Genomic DNA, 27954 nt, shown 5'->3' with positions numbered 1-27954 from the left:
AAAGAATTTGCGCAAATAGATATGACGATAAATAGATATGACGGCAAATATAATGGTGTCTCATTTTATTGAACAAATTTTGTTGAATAGTGATAATAACATGCATTATATAATTATAATAATAATTATGAGTATAAAATATTTTGTAACTGATTTCAGAATTGGGAAATAACATGTTACCGTTATAGTTATATATTATACAATGATATTATATACATATATAATACTTTTTAATATATTAAACTAATATTTACATATTTAATATATAGAATTTTTTCTTTACAATGTTTACTTGTTAAATATCATTTAATTCCAAAAATATCAAGAATAAAAAGTAAATTTGAAGTGAGAGAAAAAAGAAGACTCTTATATTAATAAAGAAAGAAAAAAATAAAAAGTTAAGAACGAATTTTTTCTATAATCCTATACTCTATATTTTTTTTATTTTATATTATACTATATTACTTATATTATCTGTGTATTATTTAATATAATATACTCCGTATAATATTTTAACTTAATATTTTTAAAGGAGTTATTCGAATAAAACAAATCAATTTCACCATATACATATATATGGTGGTACATATATATATAAAATTTAATAGATAATTTAATAGATAATATTATCATATTTCCAATTTTTTAAAACTCCAAGGTATGCGTAGGGAATACTAAAAAATTACACAAGCTTTCTAGATTCTTTTACAGTGTTTATATACCATTTGTGATAGTGTGACTAGTTCATAAGCAGCAATTCTTATAAAAAATTGTTACGATTAGCATTCAATATTTCAATCTGAGAAACGTCTGAGAAATATCATTTGAAAAAAAAATGTCTTTACGATGACATTCGTCTGACAATTACAATATTCACTATATACTTCTTTACTCCGTTACAAAGAGAATCGTTCTGATAAGGGGAGTTCCCACCATCACTCTAGTAGTCTCTCAGGGTAGCGCGCATGCACCAGATGAGAGAGGGGCAGGAGCCACGCACGCAACATGTAAGTGTACTCGCAATTCTCTCGCAAATCGATTGCGCGAATTCCGTTCGCGACCGAAGTGAGATCTGGTAGTGCGTAATATCCTGTTCCGAGAGAATTTTATCGCAGCAAATAAAAAGGAAGAAGACAACACATTTTAATATGAGTAAACGACTAGAGACTGTAGCTACGATGACCTGCATGAAAACTTTGTTAATGCTCTTCAACTTTATCTTCTGGGTAAGCCAAACTCCTAAAACCTCCATATTGTCTAAATAATAATCGCAGAATCCCTCATTAAACATCCTGGCCCTACCCAACTAATGCACAATTGATTGATTACATTATAACAACAGATATTGATTAAATTTGTTTATTCCATAAGGATATATGTAATAATAACACATTGACAATGTTCTGTTTCAAGCTTTTTAACTATAATGGGATCAAGTAACTAAGGAACGAATGCAAGACAATAAATGCGCGGTGATGGATGAATGTGACTTTGAACATGATGTTTATCCAGATAACATAATGTTCGAAAAAGCATTAATGTTATTATGATATTAGAGATTGAAAGTATTTAGAGATATTTAAAAATACGGAATCTTTAAAAATTATATAGTTTATGTGTCATATAAATATATAAAATGTACACACACACGCGCGCGCGCGCGCGCGCGCGCGCGTGTGTGTGTGTGTGTGTGTATATATAAAAGCATATTTTTGTCTCAATTATTCTAAAAATAAGTCGACCAATTATTTTATGATTAATATGTTATAAGATAAATTTTAATATTTTAATGTTGTATATTTATTATATTTAAGCGTCTTATTTATTTAGGCGTCTGGAATATTAATGCTATGCATTGGCATATGGATGCGCATCCTGCTGCGGGATTATATGAACATGAGCATGCAGGGTAGCGGTGCCGCTCTGCTAGCACTCGCGAGCTTAGGCGCGGTAGTAGCGGTTGCTGCAGTTCTCGCCTGCTGTTGCACAACGCGAGGTCATCCTGCTTTATTGTATTTGGTAAGCATTCGATTTATTTTGAAATATTCGCAACGAGAATGCAAAAAAATTTAATTATTTTATGATACAGAAGATGTGCACAAAAAATTAGATAGAATACATATCGAAATAGATACATGTATACACATGTATATGTATATGTATATGTATATGTACACATATGTATACATCTATACATATGTGTACATATACAGACACACGCTATGTAAGATTATAATATATATAGAATTTTATCATGAATTATAAGTCGCAAATAAAAATAGACTTTAGAGATAATAGGATGAAGTTACTTGATACTTGCTATATCATTAAAAGAAAATAGTTTTGAATTGAAAAAAAATGATACCATGCAACTATTTGTAAAATGAATTATATATTACATCGTAAAATTACAATTATATGTAATAAAAAGTTGCAATTTTTGTGATATTTAAAATTATTTAAGATTTTTACAACTAACATAAGATTTTTAAAATACTCAAGAGTAAATATTAAATTATTATTTCTAAATATTGTAATTGTAAGTATTTAGTAAAATAATTTTACAATATTTTAAAGTACTTCTGAAATTAGGTTTAGCAAAATATAAACGCATCTCACAAATATTAGTGTAAATAATATTGCGTTTTTGTATAATAAGTATCTTGAAAAGTAGGAAACTCTAGAAGTATAAAAATTCTATATGACATATTATGATTACGCAAGTTAATTTTCTTTTTTTCTGTGAACATTCAGTACGGCGCATTTTTAGCCGTCGTAGCATTACTGGAACTTGGTGCAGGAGCATCGATTTATGCTTATCGTACGAACCTAAACGAAGGATTCGATCAAGATTTAAATGAAAGTATGGCAGTTTACGGACAGGACAATTCTAAGAGCAGTCATATTGATTTTATTCAATCGAATGTAAGTATTTTTACAATTTTCTATTCAATTATCCCAACTGTTTTATCAATAGAACATTAATTGTTCGAATTGATTGAAGTTCAAATAATAGATCTCACACTTTAATATATGGGAAAATAAAATAAAAGAGAAATAGAAATATTTTAATTTTTTTCAAGGTCTCATAGTCACATGCATTGTATATTTGATAAACTCGATTAATTGATTACAGTTGCATTGCTGCGGCAATCGCGGATATGCTGATTGGCTCAATCTAGATCCGCCAAAGAATGTTCCTTTATCTTGCTGCAAAATGCCTGAGAAAAAATGTGATTCGCAGGACACAGAACAAATTTATATCGAGGTATGGAAATATATCTTCTATTTCTTAATTGCACGAGTTATTGCAAAATATGCAATAATTTATATTAGATACAGAAAATATAAAGTAGCAAACTATTAAACAAGACTTCTGAAGTTCTATTTCTTCAACAATTATGACAATTATGTCAATAACAATTACTAATAAAAATTGAAAGAGAGGTAAAAGAAGATTGAAAAAAGTTGATATTAGAAATAAAAATCAAATCTGTACTACTTTTCAATTTTATATTTTTATTCTTTTGATGTCTACAATCTTCTTTATAATTCTTTTCTTCAGGGATGCTATAATCGTGTACTGGACTTTATGAATAACAACTTCGGTTTGGTAGCTGGTACAGCGATCGGCGTAGTCTTTTTCCCATTAGTTGGTATCTTTCTAGCATGCTGTCTGGCTAGCAATATCAATAAAGCCGAATATGAACAAGTTGCTTAGGCATGTCGCACGCGCAAACAGCAACGACAGTTTTATCAAAACCATGCATCACTAGCGACAGTGGCGAATATACACGATTTAATGGAAATACGGAAATGATATTGATGGAGGTAAAAGCGCATTTTACCACTTTGATTTTAAATAAAAATTGTATGGAAATTAAATAAAAATTCAATAAAATATAAGATCCATTTATAGTAAAAAATTACGTCTAAAATGGATCTTATAATGTCAATTTATGTACTTATATCATTTTTATAGGCTTTTAATTAATAATTTGCTTTCGATTAGTCAAAATTTATGCTCACTTGTTCTGACCGTATCTGATAAAAATATAGATTGATAATGAGATGAAACATCAAGATACACTTATTCAATTCCATTACAAGGTGCAATAACCTTCTCATATATTTGAAAAGATATATGAAAAGATATATGAATTTGAAGATTTATGAAGAGTTATCTTCAAAGATACACTTTATATGGAAATTAAAAGATACACTTCATATAGCGATTAAAATTATTAAAAAAATATGTGTGTGCGTACACACACACACACACACACACACACACACACACACACACACACACACACACACACACACACACACACATATATATATATATATATATACACACACACGCGCACATAATTTTTTAATAATTTTAATCGCTATATGAAGTGTATCTTTTAATTACTATATAAATAATTACTATATAAAGTAAATTACTATATAAATATACAGGGTGTTTCTGAAGTCTAACCCAGACCCTATATCTTGGAAACGACTACATGGAAAAATGTTTCAGACAAAAGTTGTAAAATATTAAAGAGGACATGTGATGAAAATATGGACTTGACTTGAGTGATCTTTTTAAGACTAGACCAACATGACCAATATTTTAAATGAAGACCTTTTTTTATTATATATTCTTGTAGCTGACCTCGAGAGCTCTTCAAAACACTATAATGAAGTATTTTTTAGTAAATATTTTCTGAGTTATGAGACTTGATATGCAATTTGACATAAAGTATAACATATCTCATAAACTATTCATTTTTTAACAACTATAGCTTAATATTTTTATGCGCAGAACAATGAGAAAATACACAGAACAAAGAAAATACACAGTTACAGCTTAAAAAAGATTTGCAACATCTTTTCTGAAAAACAGTTATATATTTTCTTTACCAATTCATTCATCTCATTATTCTATGCATAAAGTGTCAAGATATAAGATGTCCCATGGAAATGTGTTGAAATTGTTATTTTTGAATGTATTCAGTTATTGAAGAAACAAAAATTACGTTGAAAAGAGGAAAATGCAGTTTTTAATGGATACAAATAAAATGTTTGTATATCACTTTATTTTATTGATGAAGAATATAATTAATAATTAAATAAGTTAATGATAATTATTTTCGAAGTGCGCACCATTTGAATCTGTACAAAATTCAATTCTTTTACAAAAACTCGTAAAATTGTTTCTAATATATCATCTCTAATGTTGCTGATGACCTTTTTTAACAGCTGCTACTATTTCTGGATTTCTGGCATAACAATTGTCTTTAGTGTACTCCTAAAGAAAAAAGTCACATGAATTTAAATCTGGTGACGATGGCCATTCTAGACCCCTTGGACAAATTTGGGATATTCCAGATTCGGCCTGCCGAATCAATAAACTTTATGGATTGTTTCAAAGACCTCTTAGGTTCGATGTGATTGCTCCATCCTGCATGAAATGAAACCTGACCAGGTCTCTTTTTTTGCATGAAGGAAGAATTTTTGTTCGAGAAGCTGCTTGTAATTTTCCAGTGGCCGTTGATTCGAAGAATTGCAGATAAATTTCTTTTACCGAGATCGCAGCTCATATTTTTCCCATTTATTTTTTGTGGATGTAAAGGTTTAACCAGAGAAACGTTGGGATTTTCCGACTCCCAAAATCAATAATTTTGCTTATTTACATAACCATTTAGCCAGAAATGTGCTTCATCCGTGTAAATTATCAATTTTTCATCAAGTTTTCCATCTTCGAACATTTCATTTATCGTCTTGTAAAATTCCACGCGTTTGATTAGCAATTGATGAGATGTTATTTTACGGATGCATTTTCAGGAAATGTTTTAAAATCCTGTAATATTGTTTTTGATATTTGAAGGGCTTTGGCAGCTTTCCGAATGGAAGCATTTGGATTTTGTATAAAATCCAAATTAATTCTTAATTTCTTAAATATTTTCTTCTATAGGTAGACATAGAGACCTGGCAAATCATGTCTACGGTCTTGGATGGTTCCATAGTGCCTAAAATTATCGATAATTTTGTTAAAAACAACACAAAAAATTATTTTAACAGAAATTTAATGCCAAAAATCGAGTGGACGTAACGTATAAATTTAAATAAATAATAAATTCTAATCTTTTCAGTGTGGTTTCACTCGTAACTTTATGTGTTCTGTATTTTGTATGAAACCCTCTATAAGCACTGCTTATACACTTTTCCTCTAAAAAATCACTCAATAAGATAGACTTTTTTTCCATTAACAGTTTACTTATTTTGACGCGCATGAACTTGCTTCTACCACAGCCAAAATAAAACTGCAAATTCCCAGGCGGATGACCATTAACCATAAGACCTATTTAAAATCATGGAGGGGAGAACCAATCGTTCAGTTTCAACATATTCCCTATAAGGGACACCCTGTATAATTATCACAAAACGAATAGTTTACGAGATATTTTATACTTTATGTCAAATTGCATATCAAATCCAAGCCTCGTAATTCAGAGAGTACTTAGTAGTAATAGTAGTGGTAGTAGTAATTGATTGTTCTTCTATTTAGGATAATAAGTCCTGCGCCCATGATAAAGTGCAGGTTCTCTCCTTTTGGATTTATATTGGTGCTCTCCCAACAAATAGGGTGCGAGTTAGCATCATAATAGGAGTTCAAGCCGCCTTTCCTCAACCACTAGGTTTTTAATTTTTTTCTGTAGTAACGGACCGTGGAGTCATAAGGCATGTTGACCTTATCATCCCTTCTTTCCTTATGTTAATCCTTGTCTAGATCAGGTCCCCGCAACTAAACTGTAGCGTAAAGATTGCAGTTAGTCCTTTGACCGCAATGCAGGCCTTTATTTTCTCGCATGGGCTGGCTCTGTAAATTACGGTTGCAGCCGCCCAAGCCTTTAATCGCATTATTTCAAGAATTAGTTCTTGAATTAGTTCTATATTTGTTTGAAACTCAGCTATGTTCCTGACTAAGATCGCTAAGACGCTTTTGTTGTGATGCAAGTTAATTTAGACTACCGGAATAGTGAGGCCTGCCATATTGACTGACTCAAAATGGCGGGTTCCACTATCTCTCGTGACGAACTCTTCTGCGCCCTTACTGCATTCCTTGCTGATCAATCTTACGGTCACCTAGTCCGTGCCACAGAAGGGTTTTAGCCTGCAGTTCTTTAAGGCTTCCAAGGAGGCGTCGCCAACAAAAGCAACGAAGTGGGCGCTCTTAGTCCTTAGTCCTTGGTTTCACTTCCCCCCCACTCCCTGGCAAGCCCTGCGTTTTGTCTGTCGAGAAGCTCGATAGCTTCCTCGACAGCCAAATTCAGTTCCTCTACGTGTATCACTTTATGGTGCTTCGAAAGCTCCTCGAGTAGCACCATATGCAGGAAATTTTCCCCTATCTTAATTTCCAAGGAAAGATTTTTCAGTCAAACTTCGGATTCCCTGTCGGTGCAACACCGACATGATTGTATCGTCTCTCCCCCAAACTCCGGTGAAGAGGAAAGCTTTGCAGACAAATCCGGATTCACTCCCTGATTAGTTTTCTGATTTTGACTACTTTATCGGAGTCTAGTTTTCTAACTGGGTAGTTTTCCAAAACGAATGCTACTTTGCTTATTCCCTTGGTCGCCTATATATAACCCTTGATAGGCGACCTTAGATTTCTTGCTCTAGCAACTATCTGAAGGACTGGGGGTAGTCCGATTTCAGGCGCTTTTGTGCCCCAGACGGGCCAGAATCTCTTCCTGTTTCTTCTCTCACCTTCTCTCATCTTCGCTAGGAGAGGCAACTCCCGAGTCAAAGTCTTTTTCAGCTCTTATGCAAGCTGCTTCTTGTATCTCCTTCTAGCAGCTCCGCTGTATCTTACGTTTTTGCTTGAGCATTCGAGCTTGCGACCATATCTTTTGTTTCTCCAGATTGTTCGCTTCCTAAGGAAGCTATCTCCTGGAAAAATTTATTTAAGTTGATCGGTTTATATTTATTCGTGTCTTTCATAATGTTCTCACGAGTACAATCTTACTCGATGCAGAACCGCGTTTGTTCGGGGCTTGGCGCGTATTATTTTCGGAGGACGTCCGGTTCCCGAGAGGCACCGTTCGCGATGTAATTCCCTCTACGCCATATAATCCTTGGCACGATGACTTAGGATGATACCTCTTAGTTGGCCGCCAGTGGGCTCATCTCTGAGCGGGTGACTCTGCGGGCGATCGTAAGCCTCTCTACTCGCTACGGCGCGAGAATCCACCGGGCTCCCAAAAATATCACACGCGCACTGACAATCTGAGGCGTCTTGATGTCAGATTGTTTTTTAGCGAATTTTGAAGCCCTGTACCTGTGGTTAGCAGGTTAAAAGCTTCGCACTATTGCCGGGCATACGGATCACGTACATCCCAGGCTCCCCGCGATCCGCGAGCTCTCGCTTCGCGGTTACTACAAGGTGAGAACCCGTTCGGAAAAGCAGAAAATACTTACTAAAAAAATACTTTATTAGTGTTTTGAAAAGCTCTCGAGATAAGCTACAAGAATATGCAATAAAAAATGGCGGGTTTCATTTAAGAAAACACATTGACTTGATCACATTGACTTGACCTTGAGGTCATTCAAGGTCAAATCCATATTTTCATCATGTCTCCGGTAATATCCTACAACTTTTGTCTGAAACATTTTTCCATATCTAAAACTATTTCCGAGATATAGGGCTTGAGTCAGACTTTAAAGACATCCTGTATATATATATATATATATATATATATATATATATATATATATATACATATACATACACACACAGTATACATACATAGATCTAATATATATAGACTGACTGAAAATCTTTTAGGCAAAGTTTCTACAAAGTTTTAACAAGTTAACAAACAGAAAAACAAAAAAGTAAAATCTAGATAAAGATTGGACCTAATCTTTTGATGAGATTTCAGATTATGATGATGAAGAAAATGATAATATTAATGGAATTTTTTTTAAAGTTAAAAAAACATATGATATTTAGATTATTAAATGAAAGTAAATGATGATACGTACTTCTTTATATGAGAGGGTTAAATAATCATCGTTATAAAATATGAACACATGACTAGTATTTCTATGATTAATAATAAAAATATAATCTGTTACCATTATCTTTAAAAATATTTCGCATTATTTGTGTATTCAAACTAGATAAATCTTGATATTGAGCAAATATCGGAAGTCGATAAAATCATGTATATATAATCTTTATATATGTATACATAGATACATGTATGTATTTATGAAGATTAAATAAAATACAAAAATATATCCATAAAATGGATTATTTTTATGAATGCAATTACAACATGAAGAATAGATTGCAATAGAATCCATTTCATGAATGCCTGCTTGACAACGATGGTGCGAAAAATATATATAAATTTCTACGTTTTTGTTATTCTATATTGTTGAACATTATTCTATGGATTCTTACATATATAAACAATTTTTTCTCTTTGAGTTTTAATCTTTTACAGACTTCCTATTTCATAAACTTTTAAATCCGTTAAATTCTTCGTAAATCTTCCGTAAATTTCTCGATCTACTGGATGCAGTCTTAAAAATTCTATTCTTAATGCATTATAAATCCATGTTTTATCTAATACGGAAATAGGTATTTGAAAATGACAAAAAATTGACTTTTTCATTACGATTATTATAAAATCACACTATTCTGATTTCATAAACTGATTTCGAGTTTATATTGAATAAGTAAAGTTTAGAATCAGACAATCACTGTTAAACGTAAAAAAAAAAATAAAATTCTTTTCCGCATTTAGAACAAAAAAACGAGAGAAGCGAATATTGCAATATAATAATATATTATTTTATATTATCTTATTAAATATATTGTCAGAATTAATTTAATTGTATTAATTTTTCTTCTATAAAATTGAAAATTAAACATGAAAAAGAATTATTATATATAAGAATAAATGAAAGAATTAATATTAAAAATCAAACATAACTTGTGAGCGCATTTATAGTATTCTATTTCTATAGTATTCTATTCTATTCTATAGTATTCTATAATAATAAATGGCAAAACAAATACATATACATTTATTTATTGAGGAAATAAGTTATATTATCCTTTTCGAACACGTGAGCATATGATATAGATAACCTCTTCTATGTCAAAATAATTGACTCAGTCTTTTATATTTATGAAATTAATTTCCTTATTGAAATCAATACCTATTAATAAAAAAATAATCATTCACGTTACAAATTTAAATAACATAATGACATAAAGTTAACATAGAAATAATTAAAAGATGTTCCAAATAAAACATAAAACTTCAAGAGATTTAAGGAGAGGAGAGAGAGAGAGAGAGAGAGAGAGAGAGAGAGAAGTTATACATTTATACAAATAATAAATGAGAAATGTCAAAGTTTATTGCTGAGAAATTACCGACAATTATATATGTACACACATACATATATATGTTTACAATAGAATTTATTTTAAATCATTTAATTTAATATAATATTTGTTCAGTCTGTCTTCTTCAATTTGCAAGATAAAAAGGGATGGTAACTAATAGATATTTTATATATGTGCATAACGATAATCATTTCACAATAAATTTCAATACTTCTTTGTACCATAATTGATACCCAACAGTTTGCAATTATTATTTGTAGAAATGCAAAATAGTTGAGAAAATATTCCGTACACAGGATAATACAAAATTTTAACAGATTTTTAAAAACAATTAAAAAATGTCCGAGCAAAAAATATTATGAATGTTAAGTTTTATATAAATTCTCGAAAATTAATTGTAAGCTTATATAGTTATTCAGATTTAAAATCTTATTGCTCTTATAGTATCAAACTATATTTAATCAAAATAATCTATGAAAAATTAAAGCAAGACAAAAGAAATATCAATTAAAAAATTATCAATGTATCAAATGAATTAATATAGCATAAATGCTATATTGTGCGTATAATTTAACACATTTAAATTTAAATAGAATGTTTTAAAAATTAACTAAAATTGAATTGTAAAATAAATGATATCTCACATGCTTTTATATTGTTTAAATTTGTTAAATTTTATTTATTTATTTTATTTATTTATTTATTTTATTTATTTATTTTATATTAGACATGATTTTGATAACAGTAAAATTTTAAAACTTATAAATATATAAGTATAGATGTTCATAGGAAATTTTTTGCTTGAAATATATTTATCCAAGCAATTTATGTATAACATTTATACGCTCATTTGAAATTGTTTTGTATAAATATTTAATTTTTTAGAAAAATGTATTCAATTATTATTCTGTATGATATCATGTAATCTTTATCGAAATAAGATGTATAACGTTTCATATAATCGTTTTTCATATAATCTTAATCAAACTTGCATAATGTTAATTATATATTACACTATGTGAAGAGGAAAGGCGCTATATCACATTATAAGAATTAAATACATAATTAATTACAGAATTAATTATATAAAAGTATTTCATAAATTATAGATATAAAATATAAGATATAAAATATAAAAAAAGATTTCTTATGAAATATATATACAGGGTCCTTCAAATATATGGAAACTGTCAAATAATTCATTAGGAATGGATTTTATTGTTAGAACAAAATGTTACAGGGGAAAGTGTAGGATTTCAAAAGATTTATTTACTAATCTTATCAGTTTCACCTTGATGGCGTTGCCAAAAACATATAGAGGTCAATTTTCTTTTTTTTAATGAAAACCCCCATTTGTTATTACACATTCTTGTAGCTTATCTCGAGAGGTTTCCAAAACAGTATAATAAAATTTTTTTAGCAAGTACTTTCTGAGTTATGAAGCTTGAATTTGATATGCAATTTGATATAGAATATAAAATATCTCGTAAACTATTCATTTTTTGACAAATATATCCGAATAGTTTATGCACAGAATAATGAGATAAATCAATTGGTGTAAAAAAAATATATAATTGTTTTTCAAAAAAATATGTTGCAAATCTCCATGTTTTTTTAAACAGCAACTGTATATTTTTTTTACACCAATTGATTCATCTCATTATTCTGTGCATAAACTATTTAGATATATTTGCCAAAAAATAAATAGTTTATGAGATATTTTATATTCTATATCAAATTGCATATCAAATTCAAGCCTCATAACTTAAATAATACTTAATAAAAAATGGGGATTCCCATTTAAAAAAGACAAAATTGACTTTTATATGACCTTGGCAACGTCACCTAAGATCAAAGATAAGAACAATAAATAGACCTTTTAAAACCTTACAACTTCCCTTGTCCACATTTTTTTCTAAAATGCATTCTTGACGAGTCATTTGATTATACTTTTGAAGGAACCTGTATACATCAAATGAAATTTTTTCTATGATACACACACACGCGCGCGCGCGCGCACACACACGTACGCATACACGCATTTTATTTATTATATAAATATATTACGTAAATATATAAATTATACCTGTTTAAAGTGAGGCATGTAACTCGGTTATTTTTGTAAATTTTTCTATTTGTAATATAAACAGAAAGAGCTATTCGAGAAGAAATCTTGGACAGTAGATAAATGCTTTTTAAAATTAAGAAGATGTTAACTGAGCATTGAAGCGTCTTAAAAATATCTTATATCTCGATTTTAGACGACTTATTAGATGTCTTTTCGATAACTTATTCGTTATTTTTTAGACATTTTGCATACCATTATTTTAAACAATTTTTTTTATATAATATTCCAAATAGCACAGGGAATCCAAAAAATAATTCACTTTGAATCCTCAAATTATGAAATGTATTCTTCTTTTAAGATTTCAGCTAAGATCTCATTCTGATATCCCTGATAATGCCTTGAAGATAAATCCATAAAAACGATGCCGGATATCATTTTATAGTTACATGGCATCTTCGATAGATGGACGTGACTGAGTGCCATTTCTCATAACTAAAAATCATACAAGATTGAATAAAAAGTATTATATGTTGAGATTTTTTAATTATGTTCTAATGAGATAACCCTGATGCCCTAGAGCATCGTTTTTATGGATTTTCAAAACATTACCAGGGATGCTAGTATGAAATCTCAATTGAGATCTCAGGAGAAGAATACATTTTATAATTTGGGGGTTCAAAATTATTTTTTGGATTCTCTGTGCTATTTGGAATATAGAAAAAGTATAAGTAAAAAGCATACAGAGTGTGTAAAAACGTCTTATAGGATGTCTAAAAGACATCTTATCTATTAAGACATGTAAAAAGTATCTTATAGGACATCCAAAAGATATAAGTCTCATAAGTCTAAAATCGGACATAAGTCTTTCTATATACCTTTTCGGACGTCCCAAAAGATATTAGGACGTCTTTTAGTTGTCTTTTAATATTCACTGGAATATTCCTATATTACAAAAATTATAATGGTCTGATCATGTTTGTCGCAATTGGTTATATTGCTGCGATATTTCTTTGTTTTATTATTCATTGTGATTGAACTTCCGAAATGACAATTTCATTAGCTCTCTATCCGTTACTTTAAGCTATTGACTGCTTTTTAAAGAAAGCTCTTTTTGTGATTTCTTTATATTTATTTATTAATTCACCATAATTAATCCACGTTTTTCTTATGTATTTCCGATTTTTTGTAATAAATAAAAACATATTCATTTCTTATAATTCCACAATTCGGATAGTGTGTCGTCATCGCAGAATATTTATTCATTTCTTAATTTGCATTACTTGGCTTTGCAACCAATGCGAGCGACATTCATTTAAGATTAATCTTTTGGCTTGGAGCTCGGGAAAAAACGAGGAAATTTGTAACAGGTTTTCTCACTTGAAAATGAGTCAAAATTGATGAGTCTGAACTGTAATTTTAAAATAGAATGGAATTAATTTTGCATTTCACTAATCATATCAGATTATCAATGCTTTATATTCTTTTCCTCTTATTTTTCAATATTGAGAATCTTTAGATTAATATATATTTCAAAATTTTGAAAGTTTTTTATGCATATAATTAAATATAACTGAGTTGATTTTATAAATCGTTAACTTTAATTTAATTTATTGTTAGCTAAAAAATCTATTTATTTCTGGTTTATACTAACAAAAATATCAAATAAAATTTAACAAAAACAAGCGAATTAATGTCTAACTTTCTCACATTGTATACATTATATTATAAAAAGTATATCATAAAATAAAAATTATATTCATCTGTATATTGTATTATAGACTAATCTATATGATACATAAAAAAAGGTTTAATATATAAGCCTTATTTATCAATATTTCCGAAATCTTTTCAAATCTCTGATATTGAGGGAGTTGCGTAAATTTTCTAATCAAATCAATATTTGATTGTTTATAATGTAATTGACATTTGTGTATATTTATTGTATGCCACAGAATATATGTGTACTTTATATATAAGTTCTGATAAGCCTTAAATAAAAATCAATGAACTATCACTCATCGATGGATATCCTCATTTTCATATTTATATCTGTCTTAAGTTCATGAAAAACAACTCTTATACACCTACTATCTTGAGTTAATTTATTGTTTGTTGGTCTTGATTTTATTAGACATGACTGTTTTATAGTTTTTATTAAATCTTTATCATTTCTTATTACTTGTTATTGTAACTTATAATTAGTTTTATTTCTTACAATAATTTATTAATTTATTCTTTTATCTTTTTAGTTAAACATGCTATTAATATGATCACATCTGATTCAATCGCTTAAAAATTTTTTCTTTTCAACTCAATTTGAAACTCAGTGGCATGACTTCCTGTTCATCTATAAATTTTATATCTGAACAACTGTAAATCATTTTGAATTTTATTAATCGAATTTGACATGTGTTAGGGATAACGTTTTATTTGAGAAATAACGTTTTATATTAACGATTTATTAAATCGTTTTTATTAATTTGTTTCGCTCTGAAGATGATCACTGAAGATCGAAACGTTTGCGTTGGGTGTAAGACTTTTGTAAATGTTAACATTACAAAATTACCTTTTTAAAAAAAAGATAAGAAAGGGTATCAAGTAAAGGGATATACGTGTCCTACGAGCGGAGATATTGCTATACAAAGTCCTTTTCGTAAATTTTTACTTTAAGAAACGTCATTATTATTTGTATAAAAGATTTGATATCAATAACTGATACCAAGTTATAGTCTTGTAAATATCAGGATTGGGAAAGCTATCTTGTAAAAAGTGACACTCATTTGACCACGTTAAGATTGACCACAGTCCCAATTAATCACGTTGCGATTGGCCACGTTGCGATTGACTACGTTGATATTGACCATGTTGCAATTGACCGTCCCGATTGACCACAATCCCGTTTGACCATCGTCCCGATTGATCACCGTCCCGATTGATTACCGTTCCGATTGACCACCATCCAGATTGGCTATTTTGAAATTGATCATATTCTGTCATGATTTTATCATGTACTGTTATTAACTTATCAGATAATGTGTGTCATTGGGAAAAAAAACGCGTTTCTTATCAATAGCGCACATCCTGATAGTCAACGACTATGTGTGCTATCGGAAAAAAAATGCGTTTCTACATTGCGAAATGAGGTCCACGATTATACTATTCCACGTAAATTTTTAAATAACTATTTTTAAGTAAAACACTTACACTATTATCCGTTATATGAAATGATAAATATTGAAAGATATCTATTAGATTCGGAAAAAAATTAACGGAGACCGACTGGATTTGAACTCGGGATCCCTCGTCTACCAATCCGACACTTAGTCTGCACGACCACGACGGCTCCCTCTCTGTTGGTGTTTATATTCCGAATCTCTTTCATGACCGCTTACGGTCGTCTAATTCTTACAGTTCGGCCATTCTGGTATTACATTCGTCCCGAATGTACCGAGTCTTCCTCTATCGGATTTTTATCCGAAACTTGGAGCTTCTGCTCCCGACTTTCGATCACTTTCTTGAACGACCGACACGACTCCTTTGGAGTACTACTCCACGACTTTTTTCCCGTTCATTTCTCTTGAACGACCGACAACGACTTTGGAGTACTACCCCCGACTTTTTCCGTTCACTCCTGAACGATCGACTTGTCAGGTAACATAGGCTGAATCTTCTCTGAGGTAACATAGGCTGAATCCCACTTCTGAGATTGAAAGATATCTATTAGATTCGGAAAAAAATTAACGGAGACCGACTGGATTTGAACTCGGGATCCCTCGTCTACCAATCCGACACTTAGTCTGCACGACCACGACGGCTCCCTCTCTGTTAGTGTTTATATTCCGAATCTCTTTCATGACCGCTTACGGTCGTCTAATTCTTACAATATAGATATAATGAATTATATAGTACATCTGATATATAATATATTCATAATCTCTGGAAAACTAATTTTTCTTTTCATATTACCAAAATTTGAAATTAATTATTACTGTAACATGTAAGATTCGGCAGAATTAGGAAAAAACGAATATCCCGCGTACTAGAGTAGACACATATTACTTGATATAAAGTAAAAAATATTATTAATCGCAGTGATAACAATAGTAAGTGGGCAATCGGGACGATAATCAATCGCAACGTGATTAATTGGGACTATGATCAATATTAACATGGAACGGGATGCTCCCATAGTAACTAGTTACAGTTATAGTTCTTTCCTTTAAAAAAATAACTAGTTATAAGTTACCGATTTTAAAAAATAACATGTTACAGTTATAATTACTCAAAAAATAACGAATCGTTACTTTTTAGTTACTTCTCTGTTTACTTCTTGTAATATTTTATTGCTATTTTAAATATAAAAATCTTATATTTCTAATATATTTCTTGTAATATATTTCTAAGAACTGATTGCAACGACATTAGGCGAGACTTAAAACTTTAAATTTATTAGAGCAGTCAAATTTGATTCGTTCTTATTTTACATTTAACCAATCACTAAGTTTGAGAACGTCATCCGAGTGTTCCTACGCATCATTTTATTCTTATTTAACATTCGGTGAAAAACAAAGATAATATGATACATGAGGTATTCAAATGTTTTCGAACATAGCCTAAAAGTGTGAGAAGCTGTCAATGCTATTGGTTGTGTTCAACTCAAACAGCTTTGCAACTGTGTAAGATTCTTAAATATGATTAATTTATACATTTAGATCCATGAGAAACTAAGAAATTAATAAAAATCCATCACAACAATTGCAAAACAGCTTTCTCTGCTGAACGTAGCCATTGTGTCATTTTATCATTAAATATAAAACAAGAATAAACTGACACAATAGCACTAAACAACGACAAATAAATTTGAAACATATACGATGAAAGTAATTATTAAATTTGTTATTAGTTACTAAAAAAATATAATTAAATTATACTTATAAATGGAAAAAAGGAAGTTAAGTTATTAAAAAAAAATAATTTTAACTGTAACTTCGTTACAAGTAACGAGTTACTTCCCAACCCTGCCTTAAGCTACAAATCCACCTTAGCCAAATTATATTGGATTGTCAGAAAAGTCATATCGCATTTTTGTAACAGATGACGCTAGTTCATTTTTGGAAGTACTAGAGTTTGCATCTATGTTATTTGACAGCTATGTCATTTGACAGCTGACAATTCTAGCTTCATTCTAAAAAAAAAAGTTGAGTGATTTGATTGAGTTTTGGAGATTTTATAACAAGTTGAAGATAGAAGATCACAATATGTATATCTGATGATGATATGATGGTATGTCTTTTTACTCATTCAAGACTCCCTTTTCTAACCCATTCAAGACTTCCTTTTCTAACCCAAATGGTAATAATTATTTAGCTTCAAAATATTATTATATTACAAAATTATTTTACTCAACCTAAGCTTTTATCACAAAAAATTAAAGAGTAACAGTACAAATGATAAAAACAAAACAAATGATAAAATTTTATTTAAATAAAAAAATTTTTTATGTAAAAACACTTGGCGCTGATCGAATAAGGAAAATAATGAAAATGTAAAACTAATGATGAAATTAGCTGAATGTTATAAATAAAGGCAAGATTTATTGTTTAATATGATAATTACAATTCACAACGAACGCAAGAAATTAAAATTAAAATCTTATACTTAATTCTAATTCGTTCAATTCGTAACTGTATAACCTATTCGAATTTACAATTTGCAACATTTGAACGCAAGAAATTAAAACTAAAATTCTATATTTTATTCTAGTCGCACAAACGCATAACTTACTCACATACGTATATGCTGACAACTATTTTATACATACGCTGACAAATATTTTTATTCTTGTGACATCTTATTTTTTTCAGTCAGTCGAAATTTTATATATATATATATATATATATATATATATATATATTTAATCTAATATATATTTAATATAAATATATATATATATATATATATATTTATTCATATTTTTTTATATTTAGAGGTTTCTGAGCAGCGCCAAATGTTTTTGCATAAAATTTTTTTTATTTAAATAAAATTTTATCATTTGTTTTATACTGTTACTCTTTAATTCTTTGATAAAAACTTAGATTGAATAAAGTAATTTTACTATATAATAATACTAAATAATTACTACCACCTGGATTAGAAAAGAGAGTCTTGGATAAAAAAATATAAATATCATTTGATTTTTATTATTTTTAAATTAAAGATATTACTGCTTAGATTTTATTTTTTGAAAATAGTGATCATATCAAATCTTTTATACAAATAATAATGATGACGTTTCTTAAAGTAAAAATTTACAAATCGGACTTTGTATAGCAATATCTCCGCTCGTAGGGCACGTATGTCCCTTTATTTAACATCCTTTTTATCTTTTTTTTAAAAAGATAATTTTATAATGATATGCATTTTTTTGTTATTTACGTGATTAGTTTACGCACTTTATTTATAGGAGTTCTAGTATCTCTTTTATTATACAATGCAAAATGCGTGTGATGAATCATTTTTTATATTGCTGTATTATCGACTCCGCAAGATTTTATATCGTATTATTAATTGAATATGTTATCGACTAAATGTGTTAATAGATTAGTTTATAATGTGGTTAAAGATATAAAGACGATATACATGAACAGTAAACTATCAGTGCATCTTTCAGTGATCTTGAAAGTCTTTTAGACCCTGCGGATAAAGCAGGTCGATAAGTCAAGATCACTGTAGGATCACCCAGTGTCATTGATGGGCGGTGTACATTGGATCAATCGTAATAGAAATTGTAACCATACATGAGCGACGACGATGACGACATTTCTTAAAGTAGAAATTTTCAAATCAGACTTTACGTAGCAATATCTCCGTTCGTAGGATGCGTAACAGAAAAATGAAAATACTTTTTTTATGCAAGTCAAACTCAAGCTATCTGATCGAGCCTATTTAGAATTTGATCGGTTTATCTGTTATTGAGATCTGATAATTACGGGTGCTCGCATCTTGCCAACTCGCGTAAAGTCACATGATAGTGTTCAATTAACACCCGACATCCGACACCCTTGACACCCGAGACACTACCGTGTCTCTTGATATTTATTAAAATATATTTATGTATTGTCATCCAACTTCGGCTCGAATAATCCTTTGTTTGTATTCTGATTGATATGTGTTGAATTTATTTAATTAAATTTAAAGAATAGATGCTGTCCAACTGATCTGTTCAACGTCTAGGAAATTGCTCGTTTAAGTAATTTGTAATGATCTCGGAATTATATGTCTTAGTCTCTAATATTTTTATACCGCAAAATTCCCGAATCTTAATCTGTTGAATTTTTTCCTGTGAGGATATTGCAAAAAAATTATTTATAGAAAATTATATGAAGATGTCGAAGATTTAAACGCCAAACTTTATTATGTGAATATCGACAATGATATTTCGGAGAAGAATCAAAGTAGACAATGAAAGATAACACATATGATTGGATAAGATTTCGAAAGATGATTTGTATGATATTTTATATTTTATATTTTATATTTTATTCTCGCACATTCTGATAAAATATGAAAAATAAAATATAAATAAATTGTAAACTATTTATTTTTTATAACTATCTTAATATTTTTGTACATAGTATAATAACATAAATCAATTAATTATCAATTAATTTGAAAAAGATATACATATAGTTGCTTTAAAAAAAATTTTACAATTAGCAATATATGCAAACACATACTTTTTTTAAAGACAACTATTGTCTCTACACCTGAGTCAATTTGTTTCATTATTCTCTAAAATAAAAATATTAAAAGATAAGCAGTAAAAATATCAAAAGATACAATAAATATGTTTGTCTAAAAGACATCTTTTAAGAAAGACGTCTAAGATATCTTTTAAACTTTCTTAAAAAGATATCTTAAGACATCTTAAGATGATTTTTAATAAGGTATTAAAGATATCACTTTCTGAGACGTCTTTCAGAACTTAATTATGACATCTTTAAGACAATATCAAAAAGATACTTTCAAAATAACTTTTAGTACAGTTCTAAAGATGTTTTATTTTTAAACGTCTTTCAGCAGTTATTCTCTAACTTTGTAACGACACTATCGATATCGTTACGTGTCGATATGCAGGCATAACGATATCGTAACGAAAAATCATATTCTGTAACTTTTTGAAATAAATGTCGATAAAAATATCGAATTAATATGTTGATGAATGTATATATTTATGTCAATGTTAATACTTTAGTCTACAATAAAAGAAAAAGTACGCAAACAAATATATATATATATATATATATATATATATATATATATATACACTTGAATGTATATATTTAACTTGAATGTATATATTTATGTCAATGTTAATTAATACTTTAGTCTATAATAAAAAAAAAATTACGCAAACGTAAATATATATATATATATATTATACGTGTCGCCGCCTGAACAGCGGACGGCCTTACCTCCCTCCCTCCCTCCCTCCCTCCCTCTCATCGCGCTGCGCGCCCGTAAGCTAGGAGCAGTAGACCGTACTATAGCGCGGCGTCACAATTATTGGTTCGGATATTTTATTTTATAACTCGAAAATTAGAGCGAATATCATAAAATCATATAAGACTTTTTTATTCTCCTTGATTTCTTCTACTCTCCCACGGCTCTGAGACACCCTGTATATATGTACATATATATAGAATGTATATATAAAATTATATATATATACATTTCATCTACAATTTGTTGATGTAGCATGGACTCGCATCGATTTCATAGGACATGATTTTATCGGCAGTGTCGTAAAATAAATGTGACTTGTAGTTTCGAGCTCAATTATAAACATTGGCGGCGGTAATGTACGGCGATTTCTACGGTGTCACGAAAAAGGCTGGGATGACCGCTTTCCTCTCTGGCACTGCTGACATCTTTATTACGACATTGTTACGTCCAGCCCAGAGTAAATTGAAAAGTGAGAATTAAGAATTAAAATTTGCGAACGGGATACGAATGAACTTGGAAGGACGCGAACAGTTGCTCTCTCAAAGCGTGGAAACGTGATTCCTCGAGTCCGAGCATACTGATAAGTTTCGGCATTAGGTCAGCGATGCGAGAATGCTATGACGCTATTCCACAGACGCGCTGGTCGATCATTTTCTGATCAAGAAACTTAATTCTTATTATCAGGGATAGACCTCGTTCGATCAGCGGGGAGAATGAGACGAGGGGTTTTAAGAGAAATAAAGAGAAATTAAAATTAAAATAAATGTTTAATATGGTTAATATTGTACATGTTTTTGAGAAGCAAGAGAAATGATGTAAGCGAGTAGTATGCATGTATGTTATCGCAGGTGTTACAATCGTTCGGCGGCCATCGGATGGGATTTCAAGTAAGGAGAGTGTGAGAGTAAGAGTATATTAAGCGATGATCCTACCCGGTAATACATTACAAAATATATTTGGGAATAAACTTAAATTAATAAAAACGAAAAATTGACATTATTTAATTAATATGTATGTGTGTATATAATGGAAAATTAAGGAGGAGAGTAGGCTTGAATTTTTTCTGGAGGAGGGGTTGAGAGATCAAACAATTCAGAAAAATCTATGTCAGCATTAGAAAACAGGGGTTCTCTGTTATCGGAGAATAAGGGATCGGGGAATAATTTCGAAGTCGATGATAGGTTCAGAGTCAAATGCATCGTCGTTTTAACGGTCAGATTGTCAAATTTTAGAAGGCGACACTTCTGTTTGATTCACTACGGAGGGAAAGAGAAAATGAATAAGAAGAAATTTGGCACATGAATAAGGCAGGAAAAGAAAACTAGAAGAGACAGAGGAAGATAAATGCGTAGGTAAGAGCGACCGGAAGCCTTCGAGGACCTTCAACAAAATTGGGAAATCCCAAGTAGTCCGCACCAGTGTAAAACAGAGAAAAAGATAGGTAAAGACGACCGGGAGCCTTTGAGGGCGTTCAACGAGATTCGGAGGTCCCAAGTCTGCACTGATATAAGAGAAGGAGAGAAAAATAGATGAGGGAAAAGGGTAAAGAAAAGAGAGATGTAACTTTAGAGAAGGTAGAATAAAAATTCTTAAATGAAATTATTTCATTATTAACAAAAGACTTACTGATAGTCGATTAAGATCGAGATTAGTAAAGAATGGACCTGGATATTCTTTTGAAAAGTTGACTTGCTCACTGCTTTTAATTTATTAGTTGAATAAAAAATTGAAAAGAAATAATGATTACAAATGCTGGCCCACACTAAAAGAGAATTTAGAAAAATAGTGCCGGATAAATGAGCTTCTATATTGAATGAAAAAATGGAAAATAATGGCTTAATGCATTAAATGAAAAAAATGAGTGATTTAATGCACTGAATGAAAAAATGAAAATGAGTGCTGTGCGCTCCAGAAGAGCCCCGTTTTCATAGGCTAGCTAGAGTCTGATTCTTGTAGAAGAAGGATGTTGGTTCTGGGAATCTGAAGTAGCGGGATAAGACATTCGAGCTAGACAGGATGTTTACGATATAACGACACACCCGAATCACTTCCCATTAATTAATTATAAATTATAAATCTAAGCCCCCGACCGATCATCCGTCGGGGTACCGACACGATATTTATCCTCCCCCGCGATCCCATCGTCGGATAAATTCGCGTCGATTACCAGATGCAATACAGTGCTCACAAGGCAGTGCTCACTCAATTTTTTTCGGAAGGAAAACGTGTGATCACCTACGCCAGCCGCATGTTGAATCCCGCTGAGTATAATTACAGCGTCACGGAATTGGAGTATCTCGCGGTCGTTTGGAGAATTAATAAGATGAGGGGATACCTCGAAGGATATCAATTCACGGTGATAACGGATCACCAATCAGTGAAGTGGCTACAAAACCTAGAATCACCATCAGAAAGACTGGGACGTTGGACGTTTGAATTACAACAATATCAATTCAATATCTAATATCAAAAAGGGGCCTTTAATCGCGTGGCGGATGCACTTTCTCGGCGAACAGATATCGTCGCTGTCAGCAAGTCGTGGTGCTCCTGGTACGACCGTATATTAAAAAGAGTTCGCGTCAATCCACACGAACTCCCGGATTATTGCGTTCGGCAAAAACGGCTGTTCCACGTGCTCCACGACTTAAACTTCCATGAAACCCCGCTCCAGGAACAATGGAAGCAATGCGTACCCTCTCATGAACGCGCCGAGATGATGAAACGCGAAGAACCAATCGCCGGACATCTCGGAATCGCGAAGACGATCGCATGAGCCGCCCAGGAATTTTACTGGTCCGGAATGTTTCGCGACATCGCGCGTTTCGTCCGGAATTGCGAGAGCTGTCAAGCTTACAAAGTAGAATAAAATAAGCCTCTGGGGACGATGCACGTCACCGCAAATAAATCGACTATGGCAGCAAGTTACTATGGATTTGGTAGGACCACTACCAAATCGCGGATACCTGGCTGTTAAACATGCAAGATCGGTTTTCAAAATGACTAGAGATGTGCCCGCTACGAAGTGCCACCGGCAAAGCAATCGCACGAAGTCTAGCCGAAAATATAATTTACCGACACGAGTGTCTCGACGAAGTCCTTTCAGACAACGGGGCACAATTTCATTCCGCGCCCGTTACCCATCTCTTACAAGCTCTCGGCATTAAACAGCGGTTCACACTCTCCTACGCTCCACATTGTAACCCGACGGAGCGTACGAACTGCACGATTAAAACAATGATTTCGCAATATGTGGGGCGCGAACATAAGCGCTAGAACGAGCATCTAGACGAATGCATACTTCGCGTATAATACTACGGTTCACGAGACGACGGGTTACACACCCGTATTCCTGATTTATGGCCGCGAAATCAAACCTTCCCGTACCATCACCGCCTGTTAATCTCCCGACAAACGCCGTACACCGCCGTTTACTTAAGAGAGTAACGAACTCGTGCGAATCAACCTTGCGCGAGGGCACGCGCAGGGGGCCGATAAATTTCGGCGCCAATTTCGCGTTGAAAGCAGAACTTTTGTTGGAGAGGGGATGGCCCCGTTTCCATACTCACTCTCCAACTTTCGGTTGCCAGACTCAAGTTCGGACATATAAAGGAGGGGATGATATAACGACACACCCGAATTATCTCCCATTAATTAATTATAAATCTTAATTATAAGTCCCCGACCGACCATCCGTCGGGGTACTGACACGGTGATCCTTCTCCGCGATCCCATCGTCGAGTAAATTCGCGTAAACTATCAGACGCAATACAAAGCTAAATAGCACGGATTTACGTGCTATGAATGTGAATATATATATATATATATATATATATATATATATATATATATAGATCGCGTGCTAGGCCACCGCCATTGGCCCCGCTACCGATCGTGCCACTGAACACCTTCGCGGAATCGCCGAACGCGTTCAACGAATTTTCACGAATCTTTCGGCGAGATCATCCCCGGAATCGATCCCAAAACCCGATTATTCCCGATCTACGGCCGGCGGGTATATTAATAGACTCCGGCGGACGATCTTGACCTATCACCGGCGAAACAGTAGACTAGTCCAGTGATCTCGACATACCCATTCAAGAAAGCGATCTAGGGCGCTTCCTATCGAGCCAAGAGCTTCTGGCCGATCGTTTTCTATCTCCAGAGTACACAAGTTTCTCACAGGTTAAGATACTTCTTAGCCTGGGCCCCGAAGTAGGCCCTTGTGTGTAAATTCCATTACTGGCGACAAAAGAACAGGGAATTTCCTGCCTCCAAGCCACAGCAAGCACTAATATCCTGATTCCAGCCTAAGTGTCGGTCCACAATAGGTGATTTAAGCTTTAAGAACTAAGAAATTGACCAATTATAATCGAATATGAAAAGAATAATCGACTATGATTGGTCAATTTCTTACGACTTAAAGATTAAATACTTATTGTGGACCGACACTAAGAAATCTGACCAGACTAAAGACTAAAGACAAGACGAAACGCCTGACAGACAATCAGCTGATCGGCCACCGCACGCATTCGGAGACGCCGTGCTACGTCGCGCCCCGCGCGCTTACTACCGCAACGCGCCGGATTTCGCGGAAAGATAGCAAGGCGATTGTAACGATTCCCGGAATCCGCACAACTTTTCGCGGAACAGCGAATACGTTTATCCTTAAAAACCGAATTCCGGAAAACAAACTGTAAATATTGTAAATAAGAGAATGAAGTTCGCCAGTCAATACTATAAATAAGTTCAGATTGTTCCAAACATACATACGTGTACATATTAAAAACACTTCTATTATATATTTTATTTCTCTTCGCAATCCTGATCACACCCGATCGACGCTATCCCGCGAAACACGCCGATGACCGTTTTAACATTAGATATCGTGTCTCGCTCATGTCCGTTGTATACTTATGCTTAATATACAGACTTGCAACAGATCCAACTTAACGATTTATAATATTCAATAATATTCTTTTTTTATTAAATAAAAAGAATGTTCTAATATTCTAATATTCTTGAATAGTTGGAGCGGTTACAATTCTCTTTCTCTTGCTTTCTTGTCTTATTAATGAAAGGTTGAAACCATTATTCTTATATAAGAAAAAAATGTTATTAATAACACTTTTGGGAAAAGAAAAGAATCATGGAGTCCGCTGGACCTAACAACATCTTTAGAGCCGGTATTCATAATCAATTCTTATATTTAAGTCTTAAGTAAATTTACACAGCTATCTTATTGATTGAAATGTTAAGACAATCTTACATATAAGAAGTAACTATCACACTAAATATCACACTAGCTCGGTATTCATAGTCAGTTCTTATATTTAAGATTATCTTAAGATAACAGATAGCTGTATGAACTTATTTAAGACGATTTTAAATATAAAAACTGACTATGAATACTGACCTAAGACAATATCAAAAAACGCCTTATAAGCTGATATTCATAATTAATTCTTAAAACAATTTTAAGATCTTAAATAATGTCGTAAGATACCAAGCTTTGTGATTGGTTGGTAATCTCTTAAAACAATACTTAAGACAATCTTAAATATAAGATTCAACTATCAATACCGGCCTAAAGACAACTTTTGGTACAATCATCCGTGAGTAGTACATGGCACGGTCAATAGATGGATGTAATTGCGTGTCATTTCTCGTAACTAGAAACCATATAAAATAAACCAGATAAAATAAAAGACATTACGTTTATGAAATCTTTGATCATGTTCTAATGAAATAACGAAAAAATTATGTTCTAAGACATCGCTTTTATGGATTTATTTTCAAGGCATTATCAGAGATACTATAATGAGATTTCAGCTAATATCTCAGGAGAGAAATACATTTCATAATTTGAATGGGTTCAAAATAAATTATTTTTTGGATTCTCTGTGCTATCTGGAATATTATGTCCCAGATAGCAAAATGCCAGCAGTATGCCGGCAATATACCAGCAGATCTGATCATAACTTCGCAACAGATTGCTGCGAAGCTGTTGCTAAGCTGCTGCTTCCCAATTAAACTTAGTTTTTTGTGGCGCAGCTTGCCAACATAGAATGCGGCAGAATGCGACAACATAGAATGCGACAAAAATGCGGCAGAAATCAAGCATTACATGCTGTCTTACTATAACAGCAAATATTATACAAAATCTGTCATATCAAATACTGACAGCAAAAACGCAGTAAAAATTGAGCACAGTGCGCCGTCATAACGTGACAGCAAAATTGCGGCAGATATAAAGCACAATCTGCTTTATCAGCTGTTGTAAGCAAAAACAGTGTTACGTCCTGCATGACAGTAGTTTTGATTCGTTTTTATCAGTCTGCATTCGCCGACTCTACCTTGGAATATCGAGCCTTGTGACGTAATTGATCGACAAATGTTAAGAATTGATGAAATAAATGAAATAAATAAATTGGCACTTACTCAATGAATATAATAATTATAAATCCTCGGAATACAAATTTCCTCCTTCTTAATCTATATTTATTAATAGATATAGAATAAAATCCTTGGATGCTTCCCAGTTCAAAATTTCGATTTAAGATGGAGATGGAATTACAAACATAATTTGTTGACAAATTAACAACAGAAATCGAGCAAATTCTGTTTCGTAAATATTTAAATTGTGATATTATTATTACTAAAAAATCTTGAAAAATAATGTCTCTATTACTTTTTCTATCTTTTATTTTAAAAAAATAATTTTTAATTATTTTACTAATGATGAAATTAATATATTTTTTACAGCACAAATAAATTATAAAAAGCTTTTTAAAGATATAAGTTGCACCATGATTCTTTTGATTTTTATATAATGTATCAAATAATGTATCAAATATTATACATTTTATATAATATATTATTTCCCAGGTATTACGCTTCGTTAACTTCCTTGTTAGACAATTACATCTTGCATCAAGCGCATAAAAATCGTAAATAATAAATG

The 27954-nt window shown here is 31.7% G+C and overlaps 2 protein-coding genes across 2 annotated transcripts in view; one reads left to right on the top strand and one right to left on the bottom strand.

Annotated features, from left to right (window-relative positions):
• The window catches only part of Dsk (Drosulfakinin), a 53896-nt gene that overhangs the window by 13444 nt on the left and 12498 nt on the right, over positions 1–27954 (bottom strand). The gene's annotated exons all lie outside the window — the stretch shown is intronic.
• On the top strand, positions 992–14502 carry LOC105423450 (tetraspanin-7). The gene is made up of 5 exons (XM_011633200.3): positions 992–1226; positions 1831–2019; positions 2755–2925; positions 3137–3268; positions 3566–14502. Exons 1-5 carry the CDS (start codon positions 1149–1151, stop codon positions 3719–3721), a joined length of 726 nt encoding a protein of 241 aa, XP_011631502.1. The 5' UTR covers positions 992–1148; the 3' UTR covers positions 3722–14502.

This window comes from Pogonomyrmex barbatus, unplaced genomic scaffold, assembly GCF_055798465.1.
Source record: "Pogonomyrmex barbatus isolate J1 unplaced genomic scaffold, ASM5579846v1 scaffold23, whole genome shotgun sequence".
Taxonomy (NCBI): domain Eukaryota; kingdom Metazoa; phylum Arthropoda; class Insecta; order Hymenoptera; family Formicidae; genus Pogonomyrmex; species Pogonomyrmex barbatus.
This window is presented reverse-complemented; position numbering and strand designations above follow the sequence as displayed.